The following is a 25134-nucleotide window of genomic DNA, read 5'->3' as shown; positions in this document are numbered from 1 at the left end:
CTAGTTGTGAAAAGGTCAACAGGGGTACTGTAACAGAGGGAGCCATCTGTTTCAATCTGTGCTGGTCCCTGAAACTTGTTATCATGAAACGATTCAGTTTTCCTAAACAGCTACAAAATTTAAAATCCATTATCTTCTGATAATAAAAGCAATCAATGTTCATGCTAGAAAACATGAAAAATATAAGAAAAAAGGCACAAAGAAGAAAAAAATCATTTGTGTTTCTGATGCCTTCATGTTAGATCTCAACTGAAAAATGGATTCCGCTGTTTTAAAAAATTATTTGAAAACCACTGACCTAAAATAACTCCATATGGTTTTACCTTTGTCATCTGCAATGAGAATATTTTTCGTAATGGTTAGGGGCTGTGTGTTGAACAACTGAGTTCAGAGATTTGTAGAGACAGCCAAACATACTCATTGCATTTCATGAAAACAGGCTTAAAGAGAGACAGCAATCTGACAGGGGTGAGAAGGTGACGAAAGGTATGTGTCACATGACACATCACCTGTGATATGGGTTATAAAACTTCCTTGATAGGTCAGGTAGATGGCCTAAGATAGTGATTTTTCAAATCCTTTGTTGTTGTTGTTGTTGTTTTGCGGTACACAGGCCTCTCACTGTTGTGGCCTCTCCTGTTGCGGACCACAGGCTCCGGACGTGCAGGCTCAGCAGCCATGGCTCACAGGCCTAGCCGCTCCGTGGCATGTGGGATCCTCCCGGACTGGGGCATGAACCCGTGTCCCCTGCATCAGCAGGCAGACTCTCAACCACTGTGCCACCAGGGAAGCCCCTTTGTTGTTGTTTTTAAAGCAGCAGAGCCTTGTTTTACCATGGTATTTTTAGACAAGGCTCAATGAAAGAGAGAAAAAAAAGAGCCTATCCAGTCTACCCCTTTGTCACTGATCTTCAGGGTCCTTCCTGTCTGCAGTCTCCTCCCCCTGGCACAGCATTGCTTCTTTGCTGTTCCCTCAGTCTGGATTACTGTTCCCTCCCTCCTTTACTAGGTTAATTAGTAATCATCTATTAGATCCCAGCTCACGGGTCACCTCCTCCTGCCCCTTTCTATCAGGTAAAACGTCCCTAACACAGGCTCTCATATCACTGTACCTTTCTTCACAGCACCTGTCAAAGCCACATTTCACATTTGTTTGTGTGACTTTTTGATTGGCATTTGTCCCCCTCCTCCTCCCTGCCTTGGACTATATATTCCAGAGTAGGTGGTCAATGAATATTTGTTGAGTGAATGGACATTTAAAACCATTAAGAGGGTTTCCCTGGTGGCGCAGTGGTTGAGAGTCCGCCTGCCGATGTGGGGGACACGGGTTCGTGCCCCGGTCCGGGAAGATCCCACGTGCCGCGGAGCGGCTGGGCCCGTGAGCCATGGCCGCTGAGCCTGCGCATCCGGAGCCTGTGCTCCAGAACGGGAGAGGCCACAGCAGTGAGAGGCCCGCGTACCGCTAAAAAAAAAAAAAAAAAAAAAAACCATTAAGAAAAAAACCAATGGCCAAAAATATTTTACAAATCTTTCTGTCACTGTCTAAAGTCAGGTTACCAATAATGGAAAACAGAAGTTGGACATAAAGTGTAGAAGTGCTTCTGAAACAGCCTTCTCCTAAGGAAGGAGACTTTAGCAATCATGCCCTGGCAGGTGGACGGGAAAGATGACCTAATTAGGTCTTTAGTAGTGCAGAGTCTGTGATCTATTCCCTGATGCTCAGTTCATTCCCAACCTTCCAGCCTCCTCGGGGACAGCAGAGATGCCACAAGGTCAGGAAACAAAACCAAGTATAAACGTCTAATGTAAAAATCTAAAAATGAGTTGCCCAAACTGTACACCATTTAAGTGTACTTTTCCACCACTGCCCAAGATCTCAACATGACCACAGAGGGCGAAACTGATGCTTCAATCAGTTAAAAATGTTAAACCTATGATTCAGCAACAAAAGGAACTATGTCAGGATGAATAAAAAATATAATTGGGCTTATTAAGTGTGTGAACAGCTTTAAGAATCATCTTAATCACATCTGGTGAGATTAGGAATTTTAATTTGTTTTTGAAATGAAGGGTAAGGTAAGCACTTTAGTTTGGGAGGGAAAAGCAAGAGCAGGGTGACCCTCCAGCTGTTGACTCTAAGTAGTTCCAGTAAAATGGACTGATTCCTTAGAGAGTAAAGGAATACTGTGCTTAAAGATAAGTCTAAAGAGGAACTTGCTATTTTAGTTGAGAGCTCTCTTGCTATTTTATCCTTCTTAACTTGTCTTCAAATTCCAACTTTACTAAAGAAAGGGTGGCTCCAGGGCAAAATTTAAATAGCTGTTCTGCAGGGAAGGTACTTACACCTTCTTAATAGCTTGTAAAGTAGACATGTAAGCAACTGACGTTTTATCCCAAGGTGTCTCATAACTGCCTTATAGGTAACGAATCCTGCCCTTGTGACAGCTAGCTTGCATGAATAGGAGGTAAAAAATTTGAAATGAGCCCTGGAAACCAAGAAATTAAGTATTTAATCGCTTAGCAGAAAATGTCAAGATCCACTGGTTCCGTGGCTTAATTTTACTGTCTGTAAGAGCAGAGGCCATGGTGATTTGAGAAAGGTAGGAAAATGGACTGGAGAGAGGAGGTAGGTGCAGAGAGGTATAAGGCCTTGGCTCTGGAGTTGATGCCAGATTCCATCACTCACTGGTTGGCCTTTTACTGATAACAACCTTTGAGCTTTGGTTTCTTTGTCTGAAAAATGGGGAGATAAAGATATTGACTCTTATAGGGTTGTGATGAGGAGTAAATGAATTAATGTAAGTTACATCTCATATGTGGCTGGTGCTCAATAAATCATGAATGAAAATACGAATAAAGGGAATAAAAGTAATAACCATCAACAGGCATGCTGCTTTCAAATACAGGCAGCCCATCACCAAGACATTACTGGTAGACGGGCAGCAAGCCTTTAAAGCCCTCCTAGAGCCCACACAGAAAGCTCAGATGCCTTGTCTTGGCATTTCGACAGCTTCTGCATTCCAGCCCAATCCCACTTCTCCCCTTCCTGCCCACTTTGCTCCACTAACAATTTGAACTGCTTACCTTACCTGTCTTTATACTTGCCCTGCTCTTGAACATCTTCCTACATTCACTTTTCTTTCAGCCTCAGTCCCCTCACTCCATCTCCACATTCTAAATCCTGCCCGTCCCTATTCACAGTCCTAAGAGCTCCATGAAAAACTACTGTTCTGGTTTTCCTATGTTTATTTTTTATTTCTAAAATATTTGCAAATGAAGTAACTGACAAAGGATTAATCTCCAAAATATACAAGCAGCCCATGCAGCTCAGTATCAAAAAAACAAACAACCCAATCCAAAAATGGGCAGAAGACCTAAAGCGACATTTCTCCAAAGAAGGTATACAGATTGCCAACACACACATGAAAGGATGCTCAACATCACTAATCATTAGAGAAATGCAAATCAAAACTACAACAAGGTATCACCTCCCACTGGTCAGAATGGCCATCAACAAAAAAATCTACAAACAATAAATGCTGGAGAGAGTGTGGAGAAAAGGGAACCCTCTTGCACTGTTGGTAGGAATGTAAGTTGATACCGCCACTGTGGAGAACAGTATGGCGGTTCCTTAAAAAATTAAAAATAGGGGCTTCCCTTGTGGCACAGTGGTTGAGAATCTGCCTGCTAATGCAGGGGACATCGGTTCGTGCCCTGGTCTGGGAGGATCCCACATGCCACGGAGCAACTAGGCCCGTGAGCCACAACTACTGAGCCTGCGCATCTGGAGCCTGTGCTCCACAACAAGAGAGGCCGCGATAGTGAGAGGCCCGCGCACCACGATGAAGAGTGGCCCCCGTTTGCCACAACTAGAGAAAGCTCTTGCACAGAAACGAAGACCCAACACAGCAAAAATAAATTAATTAATAAACTCCTACCCCCAACATCTTCTAAAAAATAATAATTAAAAAAAAAAAAAACTAAAAATAGAACTAGCATATGATCCAGTTATCCCACTACTGGGCATATACCCCGAGAAAACCATTATTCAAAAAGATTCATGGGCTTCCCTGGTGGGGCAGTGGTTGAGAGTCTGCCTGCCGATGCTAGGGGACACGGGTTCGTGCCCCGGTCCGGGCAGATCCCACATGCCGTGGAGCGGCTGGGCCCGTGAGCCATGGCCGCTAAGCCTGTGCGTCTGGAGCCTGTGCTCCGCAACGGGAGAGACCACAACAGCGAGAGGCCCACGTACAGCAAAAAAAAAAAAAAAAAAAAAAGAGTCATGTACCACAATGTTCATTGCAGCTCTATTTACAATAGCCAGGACATGTAAGCAACCTAAATGTCCATCATCAGATGAATGGATAAAGAAGATGTGGCACATATATACAATGGAATATTACTCAGCCATAAAAAGAAACGAAACTGAGTTATTTGTAGTGAAGTGGATGGACCTAGAGACTGTCATACAGAGTGAAGTCAGAAAGAGAAAAACAAATACCATATGCTAACACGTATATATGGAATCTAAGAAAAAAAATGGTTATGAAGAACCTGGGGCAGGACAGGAATAAAGATGCAGACATAGAGAATGAACTTGAGGACATGGGGAGGGGGAGGGGTAAGCTGGGACGAAGTGAAAGAGTGGTATGGACATATATACACTACCAAATGTAAAATAGCTAGCTAGTGGGAAGGAGCCGCATAGCACAGGGAGATCAGCTCGGTGCCTTGTGACCACCTAGAAGGGTGGGATAGGGAGGGTGGGAGGGAGACACAAGAGGGAGGAGATATGGGGATAGATGTATAGCTGATTCACTTTGTTATACAGCAGAAACTAACACACCATTGTAAAGCAATTATACTCCAATAAAGATGTTAAAAAAAATTAATCAGGAGAGGGATGACGTGCCTCCTGTTGAAAACAGCACTTTGGATCTGATGTAGACAATACAACATTTCTACCAAAAATTTCAGAGATCCAGATTTTGGGGCCTTCATGTTGATCTTTGCTACTGCCTCCTCTGGACTCCCTCAATACTTTCATGCAGTTTTATTGTAGTGCTTTTCATTATCTTATAATTATCTATGTGACCATATCTACAATGTATTAGTGTCTTAAGAGAGGAATATGTGATTTACTTTTGTATCTCCCAAACCTAGCACAGAGCCTGGCATAGCTGGTGGCACTAGAGGTGTATTTGTTAAATGAAGCAATGAATGGATGCAAGAGAATTAATAAACTATTAACACTGAAAAAAAAAAAAGTATGTAAGTCAGTGATCTTTAGTATATTACAAGGTTGTGCAATGATCACCACTATCTAATTCCAAAACGTTTCATCATCTCCCCAAAGAAACCTCATATCCATTATCAGTCACTCCCCATTCCCCTCTCCTCCCATTCTCTGGGAACCACAAACCTGCCTTCTATCTCTATGGATTTGCCTATTCTGGACATTTCATACAAAATGCGGCCTTTTGTGTATGGCTCCTTTCATTTACCACATTTTGAACATTCATCCACTTTGTACCATGAATCAGTACTTCATTCTTTTGTTTTAAATAATTTTTTTCTTTTGGCTGTGTTGGGTCTTCATTGTTGCATGTGGGCTTTCTCTAGTTGTGGCGACTGGGGGCTACTCTTCGTTGCAGTGTGTGGGCTTCTCATTGCAGTGGCTTCTCTTGTTGCAGAGCATGGGCTCTAGGCATGCAGGCTTCAGTAGTTGTGGCTCACGGGCTTAGCTGCTCCATGTTATGTGGGATCTTCCCGGACCAGGGCTCGAACCCATGTCCCCTGCATTGGCAGGTGGATTCTTAACCACTGCACCACCAGGAGTCCACTTCATTCTTTTTTATCACTAAATAATATTCCACTGCATAGGTATGCCATATTTAATTTATCCATTCATCAGGTGGTAGATACTTAGGTTGCTTCTACTGTGAATGAAAAATATTGCCTGCCCTATCAGTAAACAAAGGATGTTGCAGCCATCAAGCCATCACATTACAGTCTCCCTGATGATGAGCCCTGAGAAACACAGGATAGAAACAGGAAGCCCACCATCTAGCAGTTAACTGCTGCAGCCACCCCAGCTGCAGCCACCCCTGATGGTGCACTCTGAGGAGACTCAGGATGAGAAAGCACAGGATGCTGGCCCCAGATAGTTGAGGTGCATGTCAAGGGAATGATTCCAGTGAGCCCAGACTCTTGCATCTTCATATACACAGAAAAGCACTAAATTCCATTAACTTGACATATCTGGTTTTCTTTAATTAACAGTAATCTTTTGATGTTCCAACTACCTGGTCTTTGTTGCAAAAACTCCTATTTATCCTGGCTCTTCCCTTACCTCTTCAGAGCAATCTCTCAGAGTTTTATCTGAGATGCTGTGTCCTGGGCTTGAAGTCCTCAGAAAGCCCGTCAAATAAAACATAATTCTTAACTTTTAGGCTGTGCATTTTTTTCTGTCGACACTACTTTTTGGCCACATATAAGCTTTTGTGTGGATATATGTTTTCTCTTGGGTATATATCTAGGAGTGGAAGTGGTGGAGCGTACAGTAACTGTGTTTAACCTTCTGAGAACTGCCAGACTGTTTTGCAGAGAAGCTGAACCATTTTATGTTTCTACCAGCAGTGTATAAGGGTTCCATTTCTACACAGCCTCATAATTTGTATTATTTTAAATTAAGTAATTTTAGGGCTTCCCTGGTGGTGCAGTGATTAAGAATCTGCCTGCCGGGCTTCCCTGGTGGCGCAGTGGTTGAGAGTCCGCCTGCCGATGCAGGGGACACGGGTTCGTGCCCCGGTCCGGGAAGATCCCACATGCCGTGGAGCGGCTAGGCCCATGAGCCATGGCCGCTGAGCCTGCGTGTCCGGAGCCTGTGCTCCGCAACAGGAGAGGCCACAACAGTGAAAGAGAGGCCCGTGTACAGCAAAAAAACAAACAAACAAAAAAATCACAATGAGATACCACTTCACACTTACTAATATGGCTATAATAAAAGGATCTTCTACAATAACAAGTATTGGTCAGGATATAGAGAAATTGAAACCCTCATACATTGCTCATGGGAAAGTAAAATGGTGCAGCCACTTTGGAAAACAGTTTGACAGTTCCTCAAAGGGTTAAACATAGAATTACTATATGACCCAGTAATTCCATTCCCTCATGCATACCCAGGAGCAATGAAAACATATGTCCACACAAAAACTTGTACACGAATATTCATTACAGTGTTCCTCATAAGAGCTTAAAAGTAAAAACGACTCAAATGTCCATCAACTGATGAATGGATAAACAAAATGTGGTTAATCAATAGTACAATGGAACATAATTCAGCCATGAAAAGGAATGAGGTCCTGATACATGCTACAACATGGATGAACCTCACAAATGTTATGCTAAGTGAAAAGGACTAGACAAAAAAGTCCACACATTCCATATTATGAAAAGTCCAGAATAGGCAAATCCATAGAGACAAAAAGTAGATTAGTGGTTCCCAGGGGCAAGGGAGAGTGAGGAATGGGAAATGACTGATAATGGATATAGGGTTTCTTTTTGAGATGATGAAAAGTTCTAAAATTAGATAGTGGTGATGGTTGCACAAATCTCTAAATATACCAGGAACCACTGAATTACACATTCTAAATGGGTGAATTTCAGGTGTGTAAATTAAATCTCAAATAAGAAGTTTAAAAAATGGGGATAATGTCTATTTCCCAGAACTACTTCAAGAATTTACTGAGCTAGCATATATGACAGACATTCGTTAAATGCCCATTTGTTAGTTAGGTGGTACAAGGTCTGGACACAAAAGAAATCTTCCCATTTCAAGGACATAAATGGAGATGATAAACTTCACAGGACTACATTCCAAATTTCAATGCCCGATCCAATTAGATGGTCCTTCAAGGGATAGAATTATTTTCAGTTAATGGTTGCCCAACTTAGTTTATTTGAAGTAGAAATCTGAGAATGGATAGGGAGTTCAGTCTCTGACAAATTAAGACTTGTAACCCTGCTCAGTTTGAAACTCTGTAAAAACAATTTCACCTTGTATCTACTTTCCTCCCTTCCAGGCCTTTTGCCTTCCCTCCCCTTGGCTCTCTTGCCAGAAATGAAAACTCTTCTGTGAAAGGAAAAGGGTAGAAGAGTTAGTGCAATTTGTTCAAGCATGTCAAGATGTCTAGATTCTCTTCACTACACACACTGGCATACTTTTCCCTCCCATGCTTGGCTCAGAGCCTAGGGTTTCTCTCCTTTTTTCCACGAGCCTAGTAGTTTCGTCCAAAGATTCTTTTGACACCGATGGGGATCACTTGGATCCCTGAAATGCATCTATCACTGGTGTTGCTTTCAAAATGTTCTTTAAATAATTAAAAGTGACTGCGAGGACACACAAGCAGATGCACACTAAGATAAATAACTTAGCTATAATATCTTATTTGAAGATCATGTATTTATTTATCACATTCATTACTGAACATCTATTTTAAGACTGAAATGTGGAAAATGCCCCAAACATCAAATATACATTATGGGACTTTTTTTTTTTTAACATCTTTATTGGCGTATAATTGCTTTACAATGGTGTGTTAGTTTCTTCTGCTTTATAACAAAGTGAATCAGTTTTACATATACATGTGTTCCCATATCTCTTCTCTCTTGCGTCTCCCTTCCTCCCACCCTCCCTATCCCACCCCTCTAGGTGGTCACAAAGCACCGAGCTGATCTCCCTGTGCTATGCGGCTGCTTCCCACTAGCTATGTATTTTTACGTTTGGTAGTGTCTATATGTCCATGCCACTCTCTCACTTTGTCACAGCTTACCCTTCCCCCTCCCCATATCCTCAAGTCATATGAGACTTTTTTCTTAATTTATTTATTTATTTTTGGCTGAGTTGGGTCTTTGTTACTGCACATGGGCTTTCTCTAGTTGCGTTGAGCAGGGGCTACTCTTCATTGTGGTGCGTGGGTTTCTCATTGTGGTTGCTTCTCTTGTTGCGGAGCACAGGCTCTAGAGCGCAGGGGCTTCAGTAGTTGTGGCACACGGGTTCAGTAGTTGTGGCACACAGGCTCAGTAGTTGTGGCTCGTGGGCTCTAGAAAGCAGGCTCAGCAGTTGTGGCGCACGGGCTTAGCTGCTCCACAGCATATGGGATCTTCCCGGACCAGGGCTCAAACTCGTGTCCCCTGCACTGGCAGGTGGATTCCTAACCACTGCGCCATCAGGGAAGTCCCCATTATGGGACTCTTAAGGACATATTTTAAGTCCTATTTTGGAGAAGAGAAAGACTGCCACTTTTTATCTTATACACTTTCTTGCCATTTAAATGTTTTTAAAACAATAAGAATGTATTAACTTATATAATGATGATGATGATAAAACAATGAGAAAAAGAGTATATAAGAAGTCTAAAAAGGAGAGACACTTAAAGGACACAGTCTAAGATTAACTGTTCTATTTATAAACTCTGGATTGTAACTGGAACTCAGCAACTTGTATAAAATTCTCTGCCCAAAGAAGCTGCCTTGAGTGTCTGGGAGCAGCTGCTATGAGAACTAAGTCAACCATCACTTTCTCAGTAGGACTAAAAAGAGATGCAGTATTTCATAAAATTAAATTTTAACTCATAGGGAATTTAGTTCTCAGATTGTTGTGATGTACAGATAATATGTACATCAGACATTCCTGTATCAGGCATCAATAAATATCTGTTGAATGAATGAGCTTATTTAATTCCCCTCAGCTCTGTGCCTTGACTGCAAACAAAGTTGGTGAGAAATTACAAAAGAGATCCAAAATAACAAATAAAGCAAGCAAAGGATACCTTGTAACTTTTACATGGAAACATTCAGTCAGCCTAGAAGAGTAAGACTTTATACACACACTTACTCATACTCCCCAAAACTAATGCTACTCAAACCACAGCCAAGCCCCCTTGTACTACGGGACATTTACACATGGGCTGGTCTTGTCTGACTGTCTGACTGGGCATCTAGAATGGCTTGGCTCTGGAGTTTTAGGCCTGGGCAAATGAAATTGGCAATGCAGGTGGGAAAATTCAGCTCTTTCCTTTCTTAATGGGAAATTCACCTAAGGCCTTGGCCTTTAAGTGCATGTTACAAACACCAAAAACATGAATTAATTCAAATTTGTGTGCCATGGGGCCCAGAGAACAGAAATTAGACCTCTACCTCCCACGTCCTTCATCCCTAAATTAGCTACTAACTGATTAGCACACCAATTAAAAGTAGTAAAAACAAGCACAAAACCAACAGTTGTGATTTTTATAGCAGACCCTATAGGCTAATGAGCTCAGTGGGTTAATCAGCTAAGAGGCTTATTCCAAACAGCAATGTTGCTGTATGAGAATGACACACCACTGCTTCCTGAAAATCTTGTGCAAAAAAAAAATCAGTGAGAAACATCTCCTTGACAGTATTACAGTTTCCTGGAAAAAGTACAGGATGACTTGTTTTCTGACTTATTAATTATCAGCATTTTAGGTTCTTGCCTCATTGATTTATTTGATTTCCATAAGTGCCATTCATTGTCATGTGGCTTCCTGAGTCCCATCAAGCCCTCAGGCTTATCTCAGTTCTTGGTCTCTGCGACCTCTCAGCTGCCTGTAATTACTTTCTCTCTCAACATGCTCCACTCTTCTGCTCTGCCTAGCTGTTCTTTTATCTTTGTGACTGGTTATTTTGTCTCCATTTTTTTTTTTTTTTTTTTGCACAGTACCCGGGCCTCTCACTGTTGTGGCCTCTCCCGTTGAGGAGCACAGGCTCTGGACACGCAGGCTCAGTGGCCATGGCCTCACGGGCCCAGCCGCTCAGCGGCATGTGGGACCTTCCCGGACCAGGGCACGAACCCATGTTCCCTGCATCGGCAGGCGGACTCTCAACCACTGCGCCAGCAGGGAAGCCCTATTTTGTCTCTTTTGAAGAATGTCTTCTTGTTTTTTAACTAAGTCATGAAACTCATTGTGAAAGTGTTTTGTACTATATAGTAGGTGCACAATAAATGTCTGTTGAGTAAAGAATGAATTCCAAGGCTCAGGCCTTCATTGCTGTACACTTTCCCCTCTGAACTCTCTCTTAAGTTTCAACTTCCAGGTCTGCATAGAGGATACCCAAACTACACCAAGAAATAAGTAGCCAGTATGGAGCTGCACGTGCCTTTGTGCTCACAGAGAACCTTGCCTGAAGGACTGCATTACTGGCTTCAATTCTCCACCCCTCCCTGCATCCATGTCCTTTGCTCCGTGACTTGGCAGTTTGTCCCACTAAAGGGACAGAGTATATTTCTCCATCCCTTGACTTTTGGGTTGGGCCACATGACTTGCTTTAGCCATCAGAATGAGGCAGAAGCGATAGGTTGTCAGTTCCAAGCTTAGCCCCGAAGAGGCCTCTCGAGTTTATTCTTGCTCTCATACACTTCTGCCATCACCACACAAATGCGCCCTGGGAGGCCCTGGACCGGGATCATCTGGAACAGGTGTAGCAGAGCTACTGCAGCCCACCGACCTGCAGGGAGTGGCAGGGCTGCCCAGCCCAGACCAGGTCAGCTGAACCCCATCTGTCTACAGATTCATGAATGATAATAAATGAGTGATAATACATGATAATAAATAAATAATACTGGGTGTTGCAGTAATCTATCATGTAGCAGGAACTACCAGACAGAATCAACCTACTCAAGCTTTAGCTCCGAGAAGTTACACATATCACCACATTATTACCTAGCAATCTAACAACAGAAATAGTAGTGATATGATGATGATGATAACATTAAAATCGTAATAGCTAACATATCGAACATTTAATATGCACTAAGCACTTTCAAGATATTAACTCATTTAATGTTAGCCCCTTTTATAAACTTTTAATGATAGAATAGTTTTAGATTTATGGATTTATTGAGAAGATACACAGAGGGTTCCCATATACTGCATACCCAGTTGCCCCTATTATTAAGTTTTACATTAGCATGGTACATTATCACAATTAATGAACTAATACTGACATTTCATTATCAACTAAAGTCAATAATTTACTCAGATTCTCTTAGTTTTTCTCTAGTGTCCTTTTTCTGTTCCAGGATCCTATCTATCATATTATATTTAATCTCCTTAATCTCTGACAGTTTTATCCCTCTCCTCCTCATTAAATTTTTTTTAAACATCTTTATTGGAGTATAATTACTTTACATTGTTGTGTTAGCTTCTGCTTTATAACAAAGTGAATCAGCCATACATATACATATATCCCCATATCCCCTCCCTCTTGTGTCTCCTTCCCACCCACCCTATCCCACCCTTCTAGGTGGTCACAAAGCACCGAGCTGATCTCCCCGTGCTATGCAGCAGCTTCCCACCAGCTATCTGTTTTACATTTGGTAGTGTATATATGTTAATGCCACTCTCTCACTTTGTCCCAGCTTATCCTCATTAAATTTTATTTTATTATTTTTTTGGTGATAGCTTTATTGAGATACAATTCACATACCATAAAATTCACCAATTTAAAATATACAATTCAGTAGTTCCTAGCATACTAACAGAGCTGTACAAACATCACCACAATCAATTTTAGAATGTTTTCATCACCCCACAAGGAAACCCTGTACCCTTTAGCTATCACCTCCCAAACCTTTCCCCTTTCTCCCTAGCCCTAGACAACTGCTAATCTACTTTCTGTCTCCATAAATTTACCTATTCTGGACATTTCATATAAAGGAACCATACAATATGTGGTTTTTTGTGACTGGCTTCTTTCACCTATAACGTTTTCAAGGTTAATCCATGCTGTAACATGTCTCAGTACTTCATTATTATTTTTGGCTGAATAATATTCCATTGTAAATATATACCACATTTTGTCTATCCATTCATCAAATGGTGGACATTTGGATTGTTTCCACCTTTTGGCTATTATGAACATTCATGTACAAGTTTTTGTGTGGACATATGTTTTCATTTCTCATGGGTGAATACTTAGAATTGCTGGGTCAAGTGACAACTCTACATTTATCTTTTCAAGGAACTGCCAGATTGTTTTCTAAAGCAGTTGTATCATTTTACATTCCTATTTAGCTCCCTTTTTTACAGGTAAGAAATTGAAGCCCAGAGGGATTAAGTAATTTGCCAAAGTTCATACAGCTGAGAAGCAGGGGAAAGGGTGGTGCGTCCTGGTGATCCATCTCCAGCCCCCAGCCCCTGAGGACTATACCACACTGATGGAGCCAAGAGAAACTGTGAGCTAATTCTGCCTTCTCACCGTGTCTGCTTCTTACCCCTTTTCATGAGGCCTCTCTCTAGATTTGAAATCCACAAATTAATGGAGATGAGAACAACAAAGAATCACAAAAGAGAAATAAAATTATTGCAAAAAATGTTTTGATGATGAAATATTATATATCCTGAGATTCTTTTAGCTTAAAGACAGAGCAGGGCTTCCCTGGTGGCACAGTGGTTAGGAGTCCGCCTGCCAATGCAGGGGACACGGGTTCAAGCCCTGGTCCGGGAAGATCCCACATGTCATGGAGCAGCTGGGCCCGTGTGCCACAACTACTGAGCCCTCACGCCTAGAGCCCGTGCTCCCAACGGGAGAGGCTACCACAATGAGAGGCCCGTGAACTGCAATGAAGGGTAGCCCCTGCTCACTTCAACTAGAGAGGGCCCATGCGCAGCAATGAAGACCCAACACAGCCAAAAATAAATAAATAAATACAAAGACAGGACAAAGGTGCACAGTGACAGTAGTCAGGTTCCTAAAAGGCCAACATAATGAGAGCTCATGTGTGAGCCATTCTTTACCTCCTTGAATTAGAGGAAATGGGATTTAATCTATAGAATGATAAGTAAGCATAAAGGCTTCCTTATCATTATGAGATACTGAAACTCTCTAGGACCCCTTTAGGAACTCTCCAGGAATATTATTATCACGACTGAAATCAAGTCCTAGCTAGGAGACAGGAAGAGGGACAAAATGTCCAACAGTCTGTGGCTCTAGGAATTTAGAGATTTTGTGCAAACATACATGATATAATCTTTGGTCCACAAACTCAAAGTCCTTTAACCAGGACTAACTTACCCTGAATGGCAGACAGATATATAAAGGTGTCTTCATGCTCCAAGTTCTCCAAGAATATCTGTAACCACAGAACAGAGTAGTGATATGATTCACAAACAGCAAGCAAGATTTAAGAGACCCTTAGAGCAGCCTCAAAAAAAAAAAAAATGCTTTTCTTCCTCTTTGTTGTAGCGAGATATCAGTCTGACTTCAGAATCTTGTGGGGAAAACAGTATATACGTTTGAAGTCCCATTGTTATAATAGCTAAAAGAGGGTAGCGATTATAGGGGAGAACTTCTTGAAGTTGTTGAGTATACACCAAGAATAGGCATGGAAGCCAAAATCTGGAAGAACAATCCTCAACATTTTTTCCACTATAGCCCACTGTAGATAGCCCATTCTTAGAAATGACTTGACAGACTATAGGCCCTGACACACAGAGGCCAGGTTCGGGGTTATGTCCAATTAATGGCACACCTGCTATAATTTGATCCTTTTCTTTTGCACTCAGAAAGTGTATGGAAATGCAAGTGCAAGACGGAGATATTATTGGGATAACCTTGAATCTGTTCTATTTTTAAATATCTTTTGCAAATTTCAGCACTTCAACTGACATCAGTAACAAATTACTCTCAACACATCTCATAATTTAGGAACCCACCAGGGCACGTCAACCGCAGTGGGTACTGCTTATCTAGAAGATATGACAGTTGACATGTTAGGCTTAGGCCCTAACAGAAGGGCCAGAGGAAGACAGTGGCCATATGCCCATGTCCTTCCTGCTTGGTATCTAGAAGAGGGGGGGGTGTCTTTCCATATATAGTGATGTGTCCTTTACAGGAACAGCAATTCTTGACATCAACTTGATACTGCTAGTCTCCACATCTGTGGCATGTTAGGGAGAGCTCAAGATTAGTTAAGTTGGGAAGATGGCCAGGTTGGAAGGGGTGGAAATCATGTATGGCGTAAGAGAAGCTTAATCCAGGGAAGTAGCCATGGGAATGAAGTGGAACAGATAGATTTGAAAGACTTCTTGAAAAAAGAATTGACAGGACTTGATGACCAATTATATATAGCAGATGAAAGTTAAGTTAGCTAAAGAAAACTCCAAAGATGTTCATAGGATTAACCATCTAAATAGGTGTGTGAAGGCATATTTTTAATGATTACTCAAAGGAGATATATAATTTGAGGTTTTCAGCAACATTTCAATGACAGCAAATCCTTGGCACATTTCTGTGCCTCAGTTTTCTCATCTATAAAATGAGGATAATGTTAATATTTTGGTCGTTGCCCGGATTAGAGATAATGTCTGAAAGGCATAGGGCCTGGCTCAATAAACAGAAGTTATCATTACACTACTGGTTCTAAAACTTTAGTGACTAAAAATAAATGTTTTCAATCAGAATTATAATTCTTAGTCTAATGGCTAGAGTATATGGAAAAAATAATAGTAATAATATAATAATGATACTACTAAACCTTTATTGGGTGCTCATTATGTGCTTGCCACTATAATTCGTGCTTTACATGGATTATTTTATTTACGTATTTATTTGTGTAGGCTGTGCACTGCGGCTTGCGGCATCTTAGTTCCCTGATCAGAGACTGAACCTGGGGCCCCGGCAGTGAAAGCGCCAAGTCCTAACCATTGGATGCCAGGGAATTCCCAAATTATTTTATTTTAAATCTTTCAACATAAAGTGCGTCCAGTTACAATTATCCTCACTTTACAGATGTAAAAATTGAGGCTCAGAAAGTTTAAGTGACTTTGTCCAAGAAAATGATCTGCGATTTGATCAGTCGTCTCTAGACCCTTGGCTCTTAATCTCTAACCCATACTGAAGTCAGGACAATTTCCACAAAAGGGAAAAGATCCCCAACTAAGCACATACAGTCGCCCATATAAATCCACGATATAAAGAACAGCCTTTTCACTGTGATGGAGGGAAAGTGGGGAGGGGACCCAGTTCTGTCCAAAGCCCCTCTGAAAGGGGCCCAGAAAAAACAGGTGGCTTATCTTGGCTGGTCACAGTGCTGAAAGGGGCCTTATCTACCAGAAAAGGAATTTGCTCTGAGAATTTGCTCAGGGTCTTCTTTCATTGGCTCAAATGTTACTAGTTTGTGAAGCCATGTCAAGATCTACTTCCTCCAGATTTTCAACTCTCTCCTTCTCCTGACCGTCCACAGGGTTTCTTGCCTGTAAAAGTTCTGACACTCTGCTCGTGTTCAATTGAGTCTCATGTGTATCTAAGTCTTTCCTGTGTCTGAGTCTTGCCTCCATAGAACAATTACAATTTCCCCAAGGGTGGCCTAGGACAGTGCTTGATACAAGTCAAGGCTCCTGGAAAGTGGTCTCACTGTGTGTGTGTGTGTGTGTGTGTGTGTGTGTGTGTGTGTGTGCATATGCGTGTGTGTGGTGTTCTACTCACCTTGAGAAGCTTCTCCTGCATCTCAAGGGCTTTTGGTTCTCTCTGTTCTATCCAGCGAGAAAGAGTTCTCAGGGCAGCAGCCCGTGTTGGAATTTGAGGATCATAAGCTGATAAAAGAGCATCCTGGAGCTGTTCTGTGGTTATGCTTCCTGATTTCTGGTTTGTAGTGATGCTGGGCTCATGGACTTCCTGAGGAATGAGTGGAGCATTAGGTGTCAGGCTTGTTTGGTTGGATGTGCAATGGCTTCGCTGTTGTTCAAGGTGGTGATAAGACACATTGCTGTATCTTTCATGACTGGTTTGTTGCTGCTCTTCCCTTTTCCCTCCTGGATCCTTTTTGTTCAGGGTACTCTGGGCAGCCACACTGACAGCCTCAGTGGAAAAGGCTCCGTGGGTAGAGATGGTGATGCGGAGATCAACGGCGAGTTCTTGGATGACAGGGTCAGGGTATGTGTTGGAGACCTTCTCCAACAGAGGCAGCAATTGCTTCAGAATGGCAAATTCACTTGACTTCAACTATAAAATGAAATGAAAAATGCCAAATCCAAATTAACATAGCGGATGTTAATATGACCTCAGCACAAGGCAACAGATCCTGAGAAAAAGGGGTAGGAATGAAACCTTGTTCCTGGTGTAATCAGCATATAGCCTGAGTCTGGTACTCTCATACTATGGTCGAATAATTACAGCTAATATTTATTGAATATTGTGCAGGTACTTTTCTAAGTTAAAAAACATATATCAGTAATGCAAATTATTACTCTTTTTTTCCCTCCCCACTCCCCCGCATATAATTAGTCTTAATTTTTACAATCTGATGGGCAAAACATGGCTGCTTATTATTTTAATTTGCATTAACCAGTCATATGGTGAAATTCTTTTATATTTTGATTTTTATTGTATTACTGTATTTTTTAATTTCATGTCCCTTTTGCCATAAAAAGATGAGTTCATATTAGCAAAGTACTTAGTGCCTGATACACAGTAAGTGCTATGTGTATGTTTTAAAAATAAATACAGTAAACAAAATATACACATACATATTCATGGCCCTATGATCTAGTTACTATTATTATTTATATTTTAAATGGGGGGAGGGACTTCCATGGTGGCGCAGTGGTTAAGAGTCTGCCTGCCAATGCAGGGGACATGGGTTTGATTCCTGGTCCAGGAAGATCCCACATGCCGTGGAGCAACTAAGCCCATGCTCCACAACTACTGAGCCTGCGCTCTAGCGCCCACGAGCCACAAGTGCTGAGCCCACGTGCCACAACTACTGAAGCCCACGTGCCTAGAGCCCGTGCTCCGCAACAAGAGAAGCTACTGCCATGAGAAGACTGTGCACTGCAACAAAGAGTAGACCCCGCTCTCTGCAACTAGAGAAAGCCCACACGCAGCAACAAAGACCCAATGCAGGAGAGAGAGAGAAAGAGATGGGTAAACAGGGGAGAAACTGAGGCATAGAACAGTTAGGTAACATGTCTAAGGTCACACAACTAGAAGATGGTAAGATGTGAACTCAACAAGTCTGGCTCCTGCAGGGGGGATGCATTCAATCCCTGGTCCGGGAACAAAGATCCACATGCAACACAGTACAGCCAAAAAATAAAAAATAAATTTAAAAAGCATAAAAATATATATATTTGGGAATTCCCTGGCAGTCCATAGGACTCTGAACTTTCACTCCCTGCCCGGGGAACTAAGATCTTGCAAGCCGCATGGTGCAGCCAAAAAAAAAAAAAAAGCAAACAAGTCTGGCTCTAAAGTCCACACTCTTACCTAAACCTTACACAGTCTCACTTGAATGAATAAAGCTCTTCTTATAAAGTGGCTGGTTAGCATACAAGGGCATCATAGGTCTGGAAGGGACTGGGATGATAACTGGCAGAAGGGAATTTCTCCTAGAAAATGGGAGTGAAACGACGTAAGATCTTATTCTCTCCAGAAGCTTTGTTCTAATCATGCCTTACTAGGAAAGGTGCACGAGAGGTCAGTGAAGAAACAAGAATCAGTGGTGATCCTTTTCTGTTTGAGAATACTGGAAAAACTGTCATATGAAGCTTCATGAAGCTTAGATCATTTGAAAACCTTGCACGTCTTAAATCCTTTTTAGAACAAGGCAGGCTATTTATTACTTACTCATTCATGCACTTCATTATCCAACCAACCAATCAATTGACCAACTGTTTTCACAGGACCTATATAATATTCTCATGTTATACTTCCACAGGATTGTTACTGTTCATTTTCTCTACCACTTTCCTCCCAAGGAAATGAAAACTTGAGGTATATGTCAGGTTTGTACCTGTAGAATTTCACCATAAAAATATGTCACCTAAGAAAAGGGTCAACTTTATCAAGAATCTATGTGGAACTGGAAAACACATTTTAGAATAATTATGCAAGTGTTATCATTATGCTAGACTTCGTTCAATGCCTCTACAGTATTATGGACCTTTGTTTTTTCTTTAAGCACCTGAAATGGGAATATCTACTTATATCTATAGTGTATGTAAAAAATATGTACATTTTTATGTACATATGTATATAAAAGTGTATGTATACAAGTATCTTCTTTTTGATTTTTTTTTTAAAAATAGATTTATTTATTTACAGCTGCGTTGGGTCTTCGTTGCTGCCCACGGGCTTTCTCTAGTTGCAGCGAGCAGGGGCTGCTCTTCGTTGCTATGCGCGGGCTTCTCATTGCGGTGGCTTCTCTTGTTGCAGAGCACGGGCTTTAGGCGCGCGGGCTTCAGTAGTTGTGGTGCGTGGGTTCAGTAGTTGTGGCTCATAGGCTCTAGAGTTCAGGCTAAGTAGTTGTGGCACACGAGCTTAGTTGCTCCGCAGCATGTGGGATCTTCCCGGACCAGGGCTTGAACCCGTGTCCCCTGCATTGGCAGGCGGATTCTTAACCACTGCGCCAACATGGAAGCCTTCATTTCCTTTTTTTTCTTTCATGATTGAGATTTTATTGGTTGTTTTGAGGATCAGTACACAGACATTTCAGTTTGTACACAGTTCTCAACATACGTACCAAAAATCTAAACAATTATGTAGTTGTGATTCTTTTCTGAACAGTTATTCCAGTGACTTTCCAGCTTAAAATTTGGAGGCAAATTTTCCTTCACAGGATATTAAGTACCAATATCTTCAAATATTGATATGCTGTTACATCATAAGTTCCACTAATTCACAATTTAATATCATATACACTACATACTCAAATTGTCAATCATTCACAGCACATTAACAGTTACTAGAAGAACTGGACTACCACGACCAAAGATGTTACAGAGTACACAAAATTCTGCCTAGGAAAGCCAAGATCGAGGGGTGAATGGTTTGCTTTAGGAAACAATTCTACCAAAAACAACATGGGAAGAGAAGTAATTTAAAGTGTCTAAGACAGTAACTGCACAACTGACTCCAAACTGCCATTTAGTATGCTTTGTATTATAGGATAGAAAAACTACCCTCCATCTGTGGAATGTTAAGCTGACACCCAAGACAATCAAAGCCTCCCATATTCAATATCCCACTATTTTCTGGTTGTACCAAAAAATAAACAACCAGCAAACAATTTCACCTCTTAAAGAAAAGCATTTACACTTAAAAAATGGGATGAGGTGGGATTCCCTCCTTTTTATAAATGTTTCTAGAGTTACTAAAAAACTTGCATTTACAAAATAGTTGATAAAAATATTCCTCTGGATTGTACAAGAAGGGAGACAGGGACCACTGACAGGACCAGGTGTCTGATATTAATCAGACGGCTTCTTTCTCTCCTGCTTCATCAGAAGCTGGGCTCTCCTTGTTTTTAGTTTCTTCATTTTCTGCAGGTAAGTCTTCTTTAGTCTCTTGGTTAGCCACTTCAGCCTGTTTTCCCTTTGCTCCTCTTTTCCCTTTTGTTTCCACTTTTTCGTCTGAAGATTTATCCTTTCCTGCCGCCTTTTTTGGCTTCATTTCCACTTTTGCAGGAGTCGGTTTACCTGACAACCTCGCCAATCTCCTCTTGGGCTCCTCCTTTGCCGCGCCCTCGGCAGAGCTGACCTTCCTCTTGGGCATCGTGACGGCGACGCAGGTGCGTGTCGGGTAAATGCCAGGTGCCTGTGGGCCGCGGTGCGCCTGAGAGCCTTCGCGAAGCTGGGCTGCCTGGCCGCTACCTCTCCTCCCACCACCCCTTCTTTTTCATTTCTGTTACAACAATTTCTTCTTAAAAAGATACAATAGACCAATGGCACAGAATAGAGAGCCCAGAGATAGACCTACACAAATATAGTCAACTAATTTTTTTCTTTGAAGGATCTCAAAGATTATTTAGCCTGACCTCAGGACTTTCCTCGTGGCACAGTGGTTAAGACTCTGTGCTCCCAATGCATGGGGCCCAGGTTCCATCCCTGGTCCGGGAACTAGATCCCACATGCATGCTGCAACTAAGAGTTTGCATGCCACAACTAAGGAGCCCACCTGCCACAACTAAGCAGCCTGTGAGCCACAACTAAGGACCCCACCTCCTGTAACTAAGGAGCCTGCCTGCCGCAACTAAGACCTGGTGCAACCAAATAAATAAATAAAACCTTAAAAAAAAAAAAAAGGTTATTTAGTCTGACATCACCGTTTACAGGCAACCCAGAAAGGGAAATTGTTTAGCTCCAGAAACTGAGAAATGGCAGAACTGGGCATGACCTCCTGACTTTCTTTCCACTGCTCTTTCTCCGACATAGCTAATTTTCCTGATCCCAGCCCAGACAAGGATGACATTTCTGTTGATGGTTGTTAGAGCAACCGGTGGACAAAGTTAATTATCCAAGGAAATATTCTTTATAGCAGGCTTTATTCTCCTCTCAGTAAATATTATGCCCAAATGAGTGCTTTCAAGTTGATGGCCCTTGGCACCCCCTTGCCTTCTAATAATTGCCTTATAAATTAATTCCTTATAAATTGCCTTTTGATGCATTGAGTGCCGGGGTAGATGCCGAGCACTGTGCAGAACTTTGCAACAATGAGACGCAATGCCTAAAACTGCAAAGAAGGATGCTTTGGACTGGTCCCCAGGGGACCTGGATTCCAACTCCATGATCCTTCCACTAACTCCCTGTGGCACCTTGACAGGGTATTTCCATCCTCTGAACCTCAGTTTTCAAATGTGCAAAATAAGGCTGAACTCCTTCCCAATTTCGGGTCTGTGAGATGAACTGGGATTCTGGAATGCCCACCTGATAAGAATAGGAAGTTGCACCCAGATTTATTTTCTTAACTCAGATGTCACTCCTAACTCAGATAGTCAACTGATCTTTGACAAAGGAGCAAAGGCAATACAATGGAGAAAAGACCAACTTTTCAGCAAATGGTGCTAGAACAACTGGACATTCACATGCAAAAAAAATGAATCTAGACACAGACCTTACACTATCACAAAAATTGACTCAAAATGGATCATAGACCTAAATGTAAAATGCAAGACTATAAAATTCCTGCAAGATAACATAAGACAGAAAATTTAGATGACCTCAGGTATGGTGATGGCTTTTTTAGGTGAAATACCAAAAAAATCCATGAAAGAAATAATTGATAAGCTGGACTTCATTAAAATTAAAAACTTCTGCTCCGCAAAAGACAATGTCAAGAGAAAGAGATGACAAGGCACAGACTAGGAGAAAGTATCTGCAAAAGACACGTTTTGATTATGGACAATTATCTAAAATATACAAAGAATTCTTGGGACTTCCCTGGAGGCACAGCAGTTAAGAATCCACCTGCCAATGCTAGGGACATGGGTTCGATCCCTGGTCTGGGAAGATCCCACAAGCCACAGAGCAACTGACCCCGTGCGCCACAACTACTGAGCCTGTGCTCTAGAGCCCGCGAGCCACAACTATTGAGCCCACGTACCACAACTACTGAAGCCTGCACGCCTGGAGCCCAGGCCCTGCAACAAGAGAAGCCCCTGCAATAAGAAGCCCACACACTGCAACAAAGAGTAGCCCCTGCTCTCCACAACTAGAAAAGATCAGTGGTTGCCAGAGGTTAGGGGGAGGGAGGGATGAATAGGCAGCAGATTTTGGGGTTAGTGCAACTATTAGGTACAGCACTATAATGGGGGATACCTGTCATTATACATTTGTCAAAACCCATAGTGCACAGTACTAATAGTGAACCCTAATGTAAACCACAGACTGTGGGTGATGATGATGTGTCCATGTAGGTTCATTGATTCTACAAATATACCACTCTGGGTATGGATGTTGACAGTGGGAGAGGCTGTGCATGTGTGGGGGCAGAGGGCGTATAAGAAATCTCTGTACCTCTTGCTCCATTTTGCGGTGTACCTAAAACTGCTCTAAAATATAAAGTCTATTTTTAAAAAACCCAACCACCTTTTCTACCTGTTTTCAAACTTCTTAGTCATTGTGGGATTCACCTTATTCAACTAGGTAACTTCTCTAATCACCATGGGCAAGTAGGTGGATTCTGAATCTAATAGTTTCTAAGGCAGTGAAAGTTATGTATTCCTTCAGCTTCATAAGCCTACAGATTTCCCACTGTAAGAATAATCAGGGAAATCTAAGACTACAGGTGTCAACTATTTGTTTATAAATGTTCAAAAAAAATTTCTGAGGTATAAAGTAATATTCACTTAATTGGTAGATGACAAAACTGAAGCACTAAGTATTAATTATTTTTCAAGGGTCACCAAGGACCACTATCAAAATTGAAAAGTGACCATAAAGCCCTCAATGCTCCTCCTGTCACTGCTTCTCAGCAAAGATCTCACATCCAGACCTCAGAATTTTGTGTAAAAGCCCCAAGGCCTGAAGGAGCAACCCACAAGTGAGTGACAGATTCCTTTATCTGGCTGCCTCGCTCCCAGAGTTTCTGGAATGCTTCAGGAACAGAATGAGCAGTGTTATGTCAGCTCACATCTGTGATTTCTTTCAGGGTGTCAGGAGTGGAACAGTTAGATGGTGAGTTGTTATAAACTTCTGCAAGTTCTCAAATTAAAAAACTGGGAGTTTGGGCTTCCCTGGTGGCGCAGTGGTTGAGAATCTGCCTGCTGATGCAGGGGACATGGGTTTGAGCCCTGGTCTGGGAAGATCTCACATGCTGCGGAGCAACTAAGCCCGCGAGCCACAACTGTTGAGCCCACGTGCCACAGCTACTGAAGCCCGAGCACCTAGAGCCCATGCTCCGCGACAAGAGGAGCCACCACAATAAGAAGGCCGTGCACTGCAACAAAGAGTAGCCCACCCTCGCCACAACTAGAGAAAGCCTGTGCACAGCAACAAAGACCCAATGCAGCCAAAAATAAATAAATTTTAAAAATCAAATACAAAAATTAAAAAAACTGGGTGTTGGACCAGCTGGGTGGTGGGAGAGAGTGTGTCTTCGCAGGGAAGCAGAGGAGAACTCGGGTGACAGCCAGAGGAGGGCATGTGTACACTGAAAAAGCCCCACATGAGACTTTACGAAGCTTCCCTGCAGGGGCATACACATCCTCATTCTGCCTTACCCTACTGCAGTGAGAATCACTATTTTGGAAGAATCCAAGAGTCTCTTCCAGCAATAAAATGCTAACCTAAAAATTCCTAATTCTGAAAAACATTTACATTTATTTTGTGTTCTCATTTCTGTGTATCATCTGTTTCTTCAGATATTTAGTTGAGCAGCTTATATGTCTGGGTCCTTATATACAATGTCACTGAATTTATTTTCCAAGTGGTACTTTTATTTTTGTTTGAAGTCAGCACATAGCATGCTCTGCTTTATAATGAGCCATACGTAAAGATACAAGATATAGAAATATAAATCTTTTTTTTAAATTAAGAATTCATCAGGGCTTCCCTGGTGGCGCAGTGGTTGAGAGTCCGCCTGCCGATGCAGGGGACACAGGTTCGTGCCCCGGTCCGGGAAGATCCCACATGCTGTGGAGCAGCTAGGCCCGTGAGCCATGGCCACTGAGCCTGCGCGTCTGGAGCCTGTGCTCCGCAACGGGAGAGGCCACAACAGTGAGAGGCCCGCGTACCGCAAAAAAAAAAAAAAAAGAATTCATCAGATTAATCACAACCACTAGAAGGTAAACTCCATGAGGGGAAAAGAGACACTTGATAAATAGTTCTTGAATGAGTTCATTCTATGACACTCTCAGAAAAAGTGGCATGAGATCTCAAGATTTGTGTTCAAAGTCCCAGCCCCACCAAGATCAGGCCTGTTCCACGCAGCAGTGCTTCAGAGGACACTATGGGCCCTGGAACATCATGCAGAAACTGCTTCCTGAGGGGACAGGCAAGTTACCAACATACTTTTACTGGTGACCAATCCTGACATTTAGAAAAAAATAAGTTTGGAAATATGGTTGTCTAGTTAGCAGTCTTAAACCTACACTTTCTCCAAATCAACTCCTCTTTCTAGACACTATGTTCTAATAATCATCTTAATTACATAAATTAGAAAGGAAAGAAAGAAGCGTTCAAATTCTGTTAGATCCTGTTTCATTAGTTAAAACAATGAATCCTAATCAGGGATAGGTATTGAACACAATGTAATTTTCTAGACTCTGAAGCAACAACCTAGCCAATGATCATCTGAAAACATAATTCAGAACTGTGACTTTTTTTTTAATACA

The 25134-nt window shown here is 41.9% G+C and overlaps 1 protein-coding gene and 1 pseudogene across 1 annotated transcript in view; both read right to left on the bottom strand.

Annotated features, from left to right (window-relative positions):
* TANGO6 (transport and golgi organization 6 homolog) overlaps positions 1–25134 on the bottom strand; it is a 179283-nt gene that overhangs the window by 90622 nt on the left and 63527 nt on the right. The window contains exons 13-14 of the mRNA XM_065898388.1: positions 16512–17027; positions 14100–14157 (exon numbers count right to left, since the gene is read on the bottom strand). Of these exons, the coding sequence (XP_065754460.1) occupies positions 14100–14157; positions 16512–17027 (574 nt within the window). The remainder of the gene's footprint in view (positions 1–14099; positions 14158–16511; positions 17028–25134) is intronic.
* On the bottom strand, positions 20277–20576 carry LOC136140824 (non-histone chromosomal protein HMG-14 pseudogene; annotated as a pseudogene).

The sequence above is a fragment of the Phocoena phocoena genome, chromosome 20 (genome assembly GCF_963924675.1).
Source record: "Phocoena phocoena chromosome 20, mPhoPho1.1, whole genome shotgun sequence".
Taxonomy (NCBI): Eukaryota; Metazoa; Chordata; class Mammalia; order Artiodactyla; family Phocoenidae; genus Phocoena; species Phocoena phocoena.
Note: the sequence above shows the minus strand (reverse complement) of the source record. Positions and strands in the feature narration are given on the sequence as shown.